Source organism: Periophthalmus magnuspinnatus, chromosome 8 (genome assembly GCF_009829125.3).
Source record: "Periophthalmus magnuspinnatus isolate fPerMag1 chromosome 8, fPerMag1.2.pri, whole genome shotgun sequence".
In the NCBI taxonomy this organism is placed as follows: Eukaryota; Metazoa; Chordata; class Actinopteri; order Gobiiformes; family Gobiidae; genus Periophthalmus; species Periophthalmus magnuspinnatus.
The window spans coordinates 13,910,860-13,925,597 of NC_047133.1; the positions used below are offsets into that span (position 1 = coordinate 13,910,860).

Sequence of the window (14,738 nt, forward strand, 5' to 3'; positions counted from 1 at the left end):
CATTTCTAAACGTTTGAGAAAACCAGGCAGGATGACAGACTCCTGTACACCGTGTGAATCTGATTCCCCTCCGCGCCGCTAGGTGTCAGCAGCACTGCACCCGCCTGCCGCCAAAAGCCGTGTTTGACAGAGGCTGTTTTCTTTGGGCACCAGCTCCGACAAAAGCAGCGCAAACATCTCCTCATTTTTACTCCAAACTGCCCCATAAGAGCCCCCACAGCCAACATGTACGCCAGCACCAACCCCGGCAGCGCGCACGGAGACTTCCAGGACAGGAACGGAGTCAACTACGTGTCCTCCGCCGAGTCTTTCGGACACTGCTCGCAATTGTTCTGGAAAAAGGACCCCAGTGATTCCGGAGTAAGAGCCTGTCCTCCGACAGTTAGCGGGCTACAGCACACTGCATCCATCACACTGCATCTATGGTGCACAAACAAAGCACCAGACACACTGCGAATAAAGCATGAAGGCTAAAGACATGTAGACGCGATGTATGCGCCACTCAGATGGTAGTTTATGAGGAGGAACCATGAGAAGGGGAACATTATGTCAACAAATAGCATCGTTAGCGTCTTTATGTTTAGCGGCTAATGGCCTACTTGTACTTTTGCGTAGCACACAACTATTTGCCATTACATTAAACTTTAACACCCGAGTGTAACTTAAGTGTAAAAGGGTTGAATAATTTGTGCGCACGCGAATACAAATAGTGTAGCAGCGTGCGCGCCGAAGAGCCTGCACCGCCTGTGCGCTCACATCCGCAAGCTCCACAATTGAGCTGTTGGGTGCATGATCGGTAACGTCCACTGTCTTCTACGGAGTCTAGTTCATCCCCGTGCGCGCTCAGAAATGGCTTGATCTTTTTGCTACTTGAATCATATGTTTATCCATGCATGCATGAGGCCCGTGGTATTGTTTGTGAGCAGAGCAAGGTAAACACGGAGAGGTTGTCCCACAGGAAACGGGAGCGGAAGACGCCCTGTGGTGAACTTTGAAAGACCTCTTTGTGATGCCAGACTACTGTGAAGTTCATTCAGGCTGGTCAGCACCAAAGCATTGTTGACCTCACTACTTCACCGAAACCAAAGGTTTAATGTTGTTCCACCACGTAAATGTAAAACTACACACTATAAGTCTACGTGGTTCTTGGTCCATAGAGGCCAATAATTCCACTTTTTCGATTTGGTGCCAACTGAAAAGTGGCTAAGATTTGGTGAATGCCTGGTAGACCCGTGTTGACAGATGACAGCCTTTCAGTAGTGGAAGACGTAGCATATGAAAAAAGTATTAGTATCTACTTAAAGTACTGGCTTAAAGTATTTTGTGCCAATTTTGAAGTCTTATAAGGCTTCAAATGTAGTGATTTTGATAAAGATTTGTGCTGAATTTTGTTCAACAGAAACGATTGAATCAACGTTTTTTTTCCTAGCTGTTTTTATATGTATATTTTAGTTTATGAACATGTTAAAAATAAACCCCTCATCCTTTTCATTAAGTCTCAAACAATAATAAGAAATCCTTTTCATTCCAGTTAAAAATGTGGAGTAGTAAGTACAGATACCTGCTTTCAAATGTATTGAACTAAAAGTGAAAACTGTCCACAATTGCTTTAGCTTTCTATTACAATGGAATTATTCCAGTGATGTGCCACCTTCAGAAAGGTACAAGGTATTGCTTTAATTGACAATATTTTCACCAATTTATTGGTGCTATAGGTGGCAAGTCATATGCATGACTTCATAGAAGTGGAAAGTTTAACTATGCTTTGGAACATTCTTCATGGAGATGGACACGTTTAATGCCATATTGTGGAATATTATAACGAAAGGAACAATATTTCAGTGGAAACAAGCAGGAACAGGCCTTTCTCCAGGCTAAATAAGAGTCAGGTTTGTGGAGAAGCAAGCCCGCTCACACAAAGGACATATGTAGTATTTGTTATTCACTGCATGAAAAAGCTTGCTTTTATTTTAGTTTGTTTTTTGGGGCAAAAAGGTACTTACAATGACTTTAAGGGAATGTGCATCCCTAGTTTTGAGGGCACTATTCTAACAAACTGTGTGCAAGTGTTTTTTTCAATACAAATCAAAATTGTGCAAATATATTTATTACTGCTCAACAGTGTGTTGAATTCACTAACAACTATGTCTCTCCTTGTTCCAGCCGAGTTCAACCATCAGCTGGTGTGAGCAGTTGCCCCCCTCCTCTGCGGCCCTGTCTGGCTCCAGTCTGTCCCCTCCCTCTCTGTCCCTGGAACCCTCTGCCCCTCCGCCCGCCCCCTCTGCTCCCCCTACACCGGCCTCGGACATCGCTCCCTCTGCTCCAGACGACACAGAGTCCGACGAGCGGCCTTATGTCTGCGACCTGTGCAACTGCGCCTATAAACATGCCAGCTCGCTCCTCAACCACAAGCTCACGCACAAGATCGGAGACTTCAAGTAAGAATAACTTGTTTTTACTAGAGTTCAATCAGATTTTTAGAGGCATTTTGATGATATTAAGTTTGACTAGTGTTACTAATACTAAAATTTCAAAATTATAAAAACTTGATTTTGAAAGCAAGTAATAGACCTGATACTCAATACTGATTCCGATGCCATGGAACAATAGTTTGACAAATCACATTCTATTGTTTGGACAATAGAATGTGATTTTCAACATTAAATCATTGCACTTTCTATTATATGATAATATGGCCTTATATCTGTGTAATCCCTCAGTCGTCCAGGTTGGTTCTATAGTGGTCCTATACTAGCTTATGTGGTCTTTCTTGTTCTGATACAGCTCAAGAGCATTCTAAAGCTATTCGGGTAAGGTTTATTTCTGCCCTGTAAATGTGACTTTTTTTAGTATCGATACCTGCTCAAATGAGTATCTAGATTCGATAATAGTTTTAGCATCGATTACTATCAGATTTTTGATACCTTTTGACAATCCTAACTTCAACCAAATCTAACTACCGGTAGTTGGAATGAAATTTTTCTTTGGCAATTTTAGCCTATAACATGCCTCTGCCCATCAATTCACTGCAAGAGCTTATTTGAAGACTTGGTGCTGATAATGTCTGTCTTTTTAGTAGTTGAAATGTCCCCTCAACCTTGCACTACGAGTTGGAATTTTGCAAGGTCTGAGTTTTCATGGAGTCCCATCTTGTAGGACTCCCAGGTTGCCCATTGTCCGCACAGTTTATGGTGCGAAGCAGAAAGTTTGTATTTTCCAACACACAGATTTTAAAAATAACAAGATGGCAAGTGTAAAACAACTGTAGGTATGATTTTACACATTCATTGACAAGTGGCTCAGTGGCATTGGCTAAAAATCCAGCCTACTTTCTGAACAGTATCAACCAACTGGACACATTCTAGACTGAGATCACAGAGCTAACCTTAGTAATGGGGATGGGACAAGGCACAAGTTTCACGAGAGGAGGCATAACATGAGATTGGGTTCACTAGATCAAGACAAAATTTTGACATAATTTATGATAAATAAACATTGCAATTCAAAATACAAATTTGTCATTGGCACTGCTTTGTGGCTCTACACCTTCTCAAAATGTTTAACTAAGCAAAGTTAACCCTTCCTGTCCAATCCAAATGTAAACATGTGGGAAAAAATGTAATCTTATCCCGTCCCTACTTATTAGTGCTGTGTTTTTAGTCTGAGTTTTGCCAGGTTAATGTACTCTGTTGATTCAATTAACTGATGGAATTTTTAAAATTTTCTTTTTTATCTACTGTATTCAAAAAACAATTGACAAACCGTGAAAAAGTTGGTTTCTATTCACTGAAGAGGGAAGCACATTTACACTCACATTAGTAAATCCACATGCTACTGTATCAAGTAAATGGACAAATGTTAAATAGCTCAAAATAATCAAGAATAATTTCTGTTAGGGGCTTTATTTTACCAATGTCCCTTGTCTCTTTTCCAAACTCAGGTGTGACTTCTGCAGTAAGCCGTACACAAACTACATGTCCCTGAGGAATCACATGCGCATCCATGGACAGAAGCGCTACATGTGTGACCTGTGTGGGAAGGCCTTCCGCTTAGCCCGCTATCTGCGCAACCACCAGCGTATCCACGACGATGGGCCCAACCGCTTCGACTGCCCCTCTTGCTGCAAGAGCTACAGAACCATGCTGGAGCTAGCCCAGCACCGCTGTAGTGCTGCTGCCAACAACCAGGTATGTCTGATCACAACACTAATGGCACCATAATAGACTAGGATCTGTAGCTGACAGTTGGCACACATTAGGTCTGCAACAATTATTTGACTAATCATGACTAGCCAACTATAAAAAATATTCATATTTTGATCATTGTAATTGTTATTTGGACTATACAGACTCTAAAACACATATAAAAAGACCTTTTATAACAAAGACAGTGGCATTCTTACATCAAAATGTCAAAAACAATAAACAATTTCTGGGTTATTATACACTTTATTTGTAAATATTCTCTAGAAGCTCTGTTCAACTTTTATTTTGATGATAATATATTTAAAAAGTCTCAATGTGCAGTCGACCAATTGCAGAATTAATTGCTGGCAAGTCTCTGGCTGGTAAGGCTTGTTGCGGTCCTTGCATACATGTTTTAGGATTTTTGGATTAGCTGTAAATTTGTGAATTGTCAAATATTCCCAATTTGAGTTGTTTCAACAAGTGATTGTTTTCACTCCGTGATGATTTTGTTTTAGTTAAAATACACATGAAAAGAAAATCTGGAATATTTCTAAAATTTATTAAGCCTTATACTCACATGTGTTTGTACCGAAATGTTTTTGATGCATCAGCAAAGAAGGCTCTACCCTTCTTAAAATATTGAAGTAGTTGTTGACCTATATTGAACTATGAAAAGCTGTATTCGTAGACCAGGGTTAAGAGAGGTGTAGGCTGAGTTAGGGAGAGAGAGGGTCAGGTACTATACCTGTTTTTATGACGCCTGTAGTAATCCAAATGTATGTCTGTGTCTCTGTGTGCGCGTGTGTGGGCTTGGCTCTTAAGAACAAGTTCAGCTGCCCGTCCTGCTTTAAGAGCTACAGGTCCATGCTGGAGCTGGCCCAGCACCGCTGCAGCGCCGCCGCCAAAAACCAGGTTGGTGTGAGCGCGACTGAACGTGTGTGTGGAGACACAAGTCAAGCCATCAGTGAGGGAATCCAGGATCTTATTTATAATCTATGTGCAGGATGTTCTTGAACAGGAAGGTCAAACATTAGTTCATTGCAACTCAAATGGATGATAGACAGAGGATTTACCTTTTATATTTAAAGCCCCATTATGCAACTTTTTGGCTAAAAAATAGACAAGAATATTTTTACACTTTGGTTGTTTTTATTGCGCTGAAAAGCATGTCCTTACTGTGAGAACAGGCTTGCATCTCGACAAACCTGACTCTTATTTGACCTGGGGGAGGGCCTTCTCCTGCTTGTTCCCATGGAAATGTTCCTTTGGTGATCACATTCCACTGTATGGCATAAAACTTATCTATTTCCAAGAATGTTCCAAAATATGGTTTAAATTTATATTTCCTTGGAATCATGCAGGTGACAGGCTAGTTCAGAGTTACATAGCATTGCTTTAATTACTACTTTTCTAGAATATAGAGAATAGTCTAGCCAAATTTATCTGAGGTTTATTCTCAAAGGGACCATGGGGTTAAAATGGCCAGCTCTAGCTGGCAAACATAACTTACAAATAATTGTCAGAGATGAACAATTTTCGATGATTACACTTATATTTGACCCAATGTGAGTGCAAAAATATATAATGACTAATATGATGACAAAGGTGTGCTCTGGGTACAGAATAGTAATGGTGATATATTCATATTTAAGTTTTAGCACAAACAGATACATATTCTCCATTCTTAAATTATATTTAATCCAGTTTGGTGTGAGTCTGTACAGGGGTAAATGTGTGTATGTGTCTGGGCATGTGTGTGTACACTTGTCTATTGTCTCCATGGTGACAGCTCACACCAGTCCTGTTCTCATGTTACCTTTCCTGTCATTAAACACAAATGTATCAGTGATTTCTTCCCACTGTATGTCCTAAATCATACTGCCCTTCTGTGCTCAGAGCTCCAGTCGACGCTCCAACTTCTCTGGTCCTCGGCGTCACCAGTCCCAGCAGCAGAGCCAGCAACAGCAGAGCAACAGCAGCACCCTCATGCAGCCACCACAGCACCCCACCCACGGCCCCCAGGAACCGCTCTCCTCTCACTGTGTGTCCCCCATGCCCCAAGGTGCTCCAGGGACAGGCCTATCTAACCAAACAGTGCCCGACCACCAGGTACCAACACCACTGCATTATGTAAGAATATTTTCTACACAGGATTAATGGCTGAGGCCTGATCAATAGTAGTAATAGTATTTCCCCATACTACTACATAAGGAGCTCACTTCGACAGTAACATGACATGACACAACATGACACTACCATGGGACCATTCTTGGACCACTGAGGAATTGTATCAATGTGACCCCATCTATGTCGATGCAGACCTATTTTCTGGAGAGTTGCTCTCAAGTTTTACAAAATCAAACAAAAAAATCTATTTTTTCTTTTTACACAAATATCTTCCATTTGTCCAAAGTTATTCAAAGTTATTATGCATTCCGTGCACCCTAATTGTTCACTGTGAGTTTGAAAGTGTGTTTCACAACTCTAAGACCAGAGCAGCATTTTGCCATAACAGTAAAGATAATAACAACTAGCATGATATTGCCCACTTTTGTAATTGTGCAGTACACCAGACTTATTTTGACCTCATTATATCTACTGGGACAGGATAGATTTAGCTAAAATACATGAAAAAAAATGGGTACAGGACTTTTTAGATTAACAATGTCTTTTTCCAAGGGCAATCTGGCCAGTAGCATGCAGGCATTTTAAATTTGCATTTACATTTTCCAAATCATTTATAGGACAGTAAATATAATCCAATAATGAAGGGTAGGTTTATATGAGTTATATTTTACAAAACTGGAACCAGAAAGTCATTTTAAGGATACATTTTGCTTGAGCTTCTTTGATGTAATCCCTGTCCCTGGAGCCAGAATACTCGAGGGAGTTGGATCTAAATTCATTTCAAATCTTTCAATAATGGGTAAATAAATGGGCATAGTAAATAGTACTGTTAGCGGGAGCCCTTTTTCTTCCTGAATCTTCACATGCTGTTGACTTTTACAGGTGTGTCCCAGTGTGGTGTCGTCCCAGAGTGCCCCCCAGAGCATGAGGAGCTCGTCCAAACTGGTGTCTTCTTCGGCCAGCCCCGCCCCCTCCTCCTCCTCCTACTCTCTGCTCCAGCCCCTGGTGCCTGAGGTAAAGGAGATGAGCCAGGGATACACTAGGCTGAGCGCCAACCCCATGGTAGGAGAGACCCCTCCCCCTCTGTCTGTGCCCTAGTGCAGTGCTCTGTCTACTACTAACACTAGTACTACAGAGGGCTTTCACTCTACTAACCCTGTCTTTACACAACTACATATTTATGCTTTAAGAGTACACCCCGAGGTTGCCTAGAACTAACTTTAAACTCTGTCCCAGTTTTCATTTTGTAGTGAAAGGACCAATCATGACGCACTAAGTTTGTACAAAATGAGTGATAAAAATAATGCACGACAAATTCACCCACGGACAGCTTTTTACACACTTAGACATTGTTTGAAAATGATCCACAAAGAGATAAAAAAATGTATTCACAACACAAAATTTATATTTAAAAAAAAATCTAGTCTTGTTCTCGTGAAAATTATGTCTGATCTCACCCTGGTACTAGAAATCAACTCTTTGACCTTTTTGGATTTTCTGAATTCTTAAATTTACAAATTATTGTTGTATGTTGATAAAGCTAAAGAATCTTTATATTTATTGGCTGTGATTTTTGTATTAATGTTGGACTATAATCCACTTATTTACACAGTCACTGGTTTTAAATCCATACACACTTTTTAAACAAAATTATCGTGTGACAATTGGAATGTGAAAGTAATAAGTCTCATTGTACTGGTAGATGTTTTACTTCAAAAATAGGAAAAAATCTACTGAAATATTGACCCAAATTAACTTATTTAACTAAAAGAGCAAGGTCATATTTCTAACTTTCCCTATGTGTTCTGCAGGCCAAGCACCAGGACACGTTCTCCCTGGCCCCACAGCGACCCCTCAGCGCCATCAACCCTCTGGGCCACAGCCTCCACCCTAACGGAGCCGCCAGCCTCAAGCCCTCCCCTGTACCCCGCTCCATTCAGCCCATGCCCTGGGAACAGCGCTCCCTCTACAACCAATGAAACCGGGACCTACCCAGCCCTCATACCCCCATATACCCCCACTGCTCTGTGCACCTGACCACCATACACCCCACAACCCAACACTAGCCTCAGGACGGACACCACTGCCCTCCCCTTCGGAACATATCGGGGAACAGGGCAATATTAAGAACTAGTTGATTACCGAGTAGTTAGTTCAGTTGTGTTGCCTTGCCCCTCACGTATGAACCTATGCCATGTACCGCATAAAAGTTCTATGTTACCCTCTAGTTACAGACTATCTATCTATGAGCCCTTTATGAATCGTGTCTTCATGCTTCCCCCGTTTTGATGAAAAATATCCTATTTTTATCAGGAAAAACTCGACTGCCGAAATCCTGTTCCCTCTTGTATGTTTGCAAACATAACTCAGTGTTTGTCTGTTATGATTTCTATTATTATAACTAAAGCAAAATGGGGATACATGAACTTGTAACTTTGTTTGTATCTTTTTTACTTGCCCTGTCAAATGTGCTCCTGAATGGACTTGTGTATACTACCGTGCACTGGGGATTGCCTTCTCAATACTTTTTTTTTTAATTTAAATTTTTTTTTGTAAACCCCACCACCATACCTCCAGGATCCAAGGACCAGAAAACATGGCGGCCACGCACATTTCAAGACTGAAGCACTGCTGAATTTAAGGACCTCTTTGAACCCGGCACCGTTTTAGCCGTCTGATCTGTCTACTCTTGTTCCACACTGACTGTTACTTGTTGTGTCACTGTTATAGCACTTTAAAGCAAGTGCTGTTCCCAATACTGGCTCGGCCCCTTAGCAGATGTAACTGCCATACATCAATACTTGGTGCATATGGTTAGACTACTATTTTCTCTTAAACATAGCTAACATCATTAGAGTTAAAATTGGCCTAAAAATCTTGCCTAGTCTTTTCTAGTTTTGTAATTTTGGTGAGGTTTATCATTTTACTTCCTGGTTGGATATGGGAAGCAGATATGATGTGTCGGGATATGTTACACAGCAACCATAATTTTAACAAGGGTTAAAACCTGTCTAAGTTGCACGATAGTTATAATTTCACAAATACAAATAAATGACAACACCTTTAATTTATTAAATAAAGATTTAAATTGTCAGAAAAATGCCTTCTTTGCTTGTAAATTGTCTTTTGGACAATGCACATGGACATTGCATTTTGGATGAAATTGATAACAGTTGGTGACATTGATAGAGGTATTCCTTTTAGAACTCAGTGCTACTTCCTGTATTTTAGAATATTTACCTCAGATGCTGTCCCACCAAACCAAATAAAAATTTGAAAATTATATTAATCTGTGACATGCTCTATAAATTGTATGTGACAGGTTTGCATGTTTTTCTAATTCTGACTTGGTTTGATAGCACTTGTGGTTAATAAAAATCCAGGAAGTAATGTTGAGTTCTAAAACGGAATACCTTTACCAATGCCATCAACATGGGAAAGTCCATCAAAAATGCAGAGATAATTTACCCACAAGGAAGGAGTTTTTTGGGGCAGTTTAAACCTTCATTTAACAAAATAAAGGTGTAAGGTGTTGTCATTTATTTTTATCAGTTTAATCGTAAGTACTGTGTAATTTAAAGTTTTGGCCCTTGTTCGAGTAGTGGTTGCTATAGGTAACATGGAGTTACCTCTACATATGTCATCAGCTGCCTGTGTTCAACCAGGAAATAAAATTATAAACTATAAACAACATTTTTAGTAAAATATAATGATTTTAACCAGGTTTTAGTGAAATTAGTAGTTTAACCTGTCATATGCACAACGGTTTGGGAAAAATGCCTGTCAATTTATTTTCTAAACATGGAAATTGGTGATGGCCATTCTCCCGTCTACTTTCTGTAGAAATAGAAACACAGTACACCTTGGGTTGATATAACTAATGTTAAAAAGATTTTAAAAGCTGTTTATTTTTAGTTGAATATAACTTAAACCATGATCATTGAAAGACCCCCAGACCTGACTACTGGGAATATCAGGTTCAAACTATTGAATTAAAGATGCAGCATGTAGTTAGTGTATCTTGCTAACTTGGTGTTTACTGAAATAGGCTACCCACAATTCTACTGACATTTTGTATTGCTCTGTTTAAATTCGTATCCATGACCTGTCATTTTTGCTTTTACTCCTTGTAAGGTGTCTTTGAGTATTTAGAAAAAGTGCTATACGAATAAAAATGTTTTATTATCACCAACAGACCTGACTTTCTTATGCAATTCTGTTATTTCATAATTGTTTTTTGTGCTTGTAGCATTTACATTTTTTTAAACCACCTTTGCAGAAATGATTTTCTAAATGTCTTCTCTCCCTAGCTAAGTTAAGGAGGTAATAAAACATGGCGTAAAAAAGAAGAAACTGATAGTAAAAAAAATTGTCTGCTACGCTAATGAGGTTATTGGCTACTATATTAAGCATTTAACCAGGCATTCATTGTGTAACATTAGGCAGCTGGATAAATTAACTGATCAGTCAGACACCCAAAATTGGGGCTGAGGCCTATAAAGGTGAATCACATCTAGTCTACACATATCCTGAAAAAGTGACTTGGCCAAATAATTACTGAAATATTTCTGTAAATTAACGTAAATCATATTTAAAGGTGAGACCTGGATACACTTAACAGTTTTTTGTTGGGTCATTTTTTACAGTTTGACGTATACAGTAAATAATTGCTCTGCAGGTTACAGCAAAACCTTGTATATCACATTTAAATGTATTACATGGCAATTTTGTTATCCGTAATCACCTGTAATTTAAAATACAGTTGCACTAAGCATTGTCATAACGAGACAGACTCAAAGCTAAAACAGAATCAAACATTTATTTAAAAAAAAAAAAACGTTACCACAAACATACATTAAAAATATGTAAGAAAATTATCTAAGAAATGACTAACTACAGTTGTACATGAGCTGATGTATAAAGTTCATAGACTGTTTTGAAGAGCAGACACATGAGGATCATTTGGTTTTGTGTGACCTTCTTGCACATGTGTAGTCCAGCACTGATTCAACTCACGACAGCATCTGCAATCACACAAACACAGAGGAATCAAAGAAGGTAACAATACCCTGTACTGTTCTAATATGGTTAAATACAGTTTAATTGTACCATCAAATCTTTAAACTCATAGAATTAATGCTTAACTCAATGTTTATTTATTGCAGTGGATGCAGAAGTCAGTTTGGCTCAGCCACAGTGGTGGAATGTGACGTGGTCTTTACTGATCAGTGCTCAGTATACGCCTGGTGACTTAAATAAAAACAATGACATTTGATTATTAGAAATGGAAGTGATATTTATGCCTTAAATACACCTTTAATATTCTAACAGAGAGTAATGACAGAAAGCTATTGTGCTCATTGTTATTACAATGACCAAAACATCCCTGCACTAAATATTTACATTAATGATATGTTCACTTTTAACTGAAATTCAGAGTGCAGTGGACTTGAATGAATGGTGGGTACTGCTTCAGTGTTCAGTATCCAAATGTTAGGTTGCAGTGATTTCACCTAAACAACAACATTGACATTTTATCGTTATTGTATGAGAGTGATATTTTTGCCCTTAATACACTTGTAATCCCAGAAAAATAAATACAGACTGAATACTGCGTCATATTTTTTTACCAGAAGTTGTTAGAGTGTAGGTCTAAACCAGGTCTAAAAATTGACTCCATCATTTCACCTGTAGTTCTAAAGCAGAAATTATACCAAAGGAGGAAAAAAGTAGATAAAATGAGCTAAATTAACCCACATACTGAATGCTGTACAAGTACCACGTGAAGGAACTGAACCAACATTTGAGACACACTGCTATAGCCTATATTAAGATAAGATGAAAATGTATTTGTCCCACAATGTGGAAATTACAGTTTTGCAATGCAAAAGTCAAGAATTGGAACATGCTATAAAAATAAAGAGAATGATTCTATAAATATTTACAATAGACACAACACTGTGTCAGCAGAGCAGCTATAAGGCTATAAAACTTTGAACAAGTAGTGGCTCTGCCTGTGGTTATGAACAGTGCTGCACCTGGAACCAACACAGACTTGTCTGCATATGTAACGTATTCTTTATTGTTCCTTTAGTATAAAAAACTGCAATTTAGTTTTTTCACTGATAACTTAATAATAATAACTTTGGCCAATTTTAAATGTCATAAACCAATAATGTAATAACCAGCCAACAATAACTAGTGAGGCAATAACATTTTGACAATAATGTAAGTCAGTGGCCACCAAAGAAAAAAATTTGGCTTCACAAGTACCACCATATCCAAGCCAAGTCTACAACAGGATAATTCCATGTCTAATCTAGGTCTAAACCAGGTCTAAAAGTGGACTATATCATGGAAATGGTCCAAAGAAGGACAGAAAAGTGCTACAAATTAGGCAAACACACATAGCCTACTGAGGAGCTGTCGGAGCACCACAGTTTGAGAAACACTGCTATAGCATATTTAGGCGTATGGACTGGTGCAAGTCTGAGTAACTACTTAAATTATTTAGAAAGTTTCTCATTAACATGCATAGCCCAAGGGGAGTAGGCTGAAGTAACTTCTTATAGATACCTATCCTCATACTTTTTTTCCGTTAACCACTGCAAGACGACCCAACAAATACTTGTCTGTATGAGTATTCTGTATTCTTTCTTTAGTCTACTAACTGCAGTTTAGACCCAAACCGTCGGGAGCGCGCGCAGGCTTCCGAATTCCCAGGTGCCTGCGCGCACTTGTCGGTCCGATTAAAAGGTGTAAGTGCGTGAGCGGCACGAGCCTCCCGCGCAGGTTGACGTGCACTCACGCGCTCTCTCCGTTGGCGGGACAGTGTGTGGTAGAGCACTCTCGGTTATCGGCGTACAATTGTTTCACGTTTCGTTTTTCTCTTGTTGGTGTTTAGGCCTGAACTGTAGGCCGCAGCCCTGCTTCGCCTTAAAAACAGTCAGCTATTTTCTGTTCGTTTACAAGCGGCAAAGCGAGAAAAACGACTTGAATCCAGCTAACTGTAAGAGTAAGTAGCACGCACACAGTCAGTAAATGACCCCGTAGCTAGCTCGTCACGCTAAAACTAAATCTAACACAAATCATTTACAGCGGTTTAGTTTTATTATTAATTTACTACTAAAGTTGTTGTCAAAATTGGAACTTAATTATCTTATATGCCTCCCCGAATTCACTTATGTGCCAAGATCACCAACAGTTCACCCGTTAAACAAAATATTAGTTATTAGCATATATATATTGAAAAGAAGCGGGAAGGAAAACGGTTTAGTGTCCGTGAGATTAATATTTGATATTTACTCTATGGCCAAATATCGGTGTTGTTGATTGTGTCAGTAGCCTCCTACCGCAGAGGCGCCTCGGCCCGGGGCCCCGTGAGAGGCCCCTCGCAGTCCGTTGGCGGGCCTAGTGCAGTTGTGCCTTCGAGCCACTGGGTGGAGCTAGCCGTCTTATAAGCGCACGAGCTTTTAAGTCTTTGTTTTAACTACAGCCTGTGTACTGTTTGAGTGGTTGTTTAATTGCGTTTGACTTATACAATGATGTTTAAAATCTCCAAATGTCTCATAATGTCCACTACCAGCCTAGAGTCCATTTAATGAGAAAACTACTTTTTATTAATGTTGGATTAGGGCTTTTAATGAAACACTGGTTATAACAGTAGTAAATCTGGATTTCACTACTGAAATAATCTGATTTGTTCTAGACTTTTTCCAATGGATTTGGTGTGAATTGCAAACCGTTTCATTTGGCTCTGTTTTGATTAAAAGACTAAATGGAGGTTGGTAGAGGTAAATGTGAAATGTATTTTCACTCAAAACATGGGCACAGCTTCAGACTTGTATTTAAATCAAGTAAAGTGATAGTCGACTTTCTTTTACTTTTTCTTTCTTTTCAAAATTACTCAAAACTCCTAAACTCGTGATTGAGGAGAAATCTTGAAAATGTAATAATTCAATAATCAATTTCAGTTCAGAAATTAAGATTAACCTCAGAATATCACAAAATTTTATACATATTTAAAGTATTATACATACTATGTATATGTACAATATGTAATATAATGTGTTTACTTAAGAGATTCTGATACACACTACCGGCAAAATCTGTATTTTTAGGTTTTATTAAAAGATGTTCTGAACTTGAGTTGACATCCGATTTCATTTGATCACATCAGGACCAAATGGGATGCGAAAGACCCCAGAAATGTTACTATAGTTTATAGTGTAAACTATAGTTTTTCATTTTATTTGCCAATGCAGTGTTTCACACAGGTTTATACTAAGACTATGGCGGCACAAGCGATCCATATTTGAATAATTTTATGTGATACAATATTTTGGTATATAAATGTCATGTATTACCTCTACTTAACAAAAAACCCTCACAAATTACAAATTAAAAATCGTTATTTCGTTATGT

The 14,738-nt window shown here is 38.9% G+C and overlaps 1 protein-coding gene across 6 annotated transcripts; it reads left to right on the forward strand.

The window, feature by feature from the left end:
- Positions 1-112: 112 nt before the first annotated feature.
- LOC117375528 (zinc finger protein 646-like) lies at positions 113-10,502 on the forward strand. 6 transcript variants are annotated; one of them, XM_033971851.2, is made up of 7 exons: positions 113-360; positions 2,164-2,438; positions 3,941-4,187; positions 5,010-5,099; positions 6,084-6,296; positions 7,197-7,328; positions 8,126-10,502. In XM_033971851.2, exons 1-7 carry the CDS (start codon positions 226-228, stop codon positions 8,291-8,293), a joined length of 1,260 nt encoding a protein of 419 aa, XP_033827742.1. In that variant the 5' UTR covers positions 113-225; the 3' UTR covers positions 8,294-10,502. The 6 variants fall into 6 exon arrangements, with proteins under 6 accessions (XP_033827742.1, XP_055079814.1, XP_033827741.1 ...); XM_033971850.2 differs by having other exon boundaries at positions 116-360; positions 7,197-7,376; XM_055223836.1 differs by having other exon boundaries at positions 118-360; positions 6,084-6,317; positions 7,197-7,376.
- Positions 10,503-14,738: the final 4,236 nt, after the last annotated feature.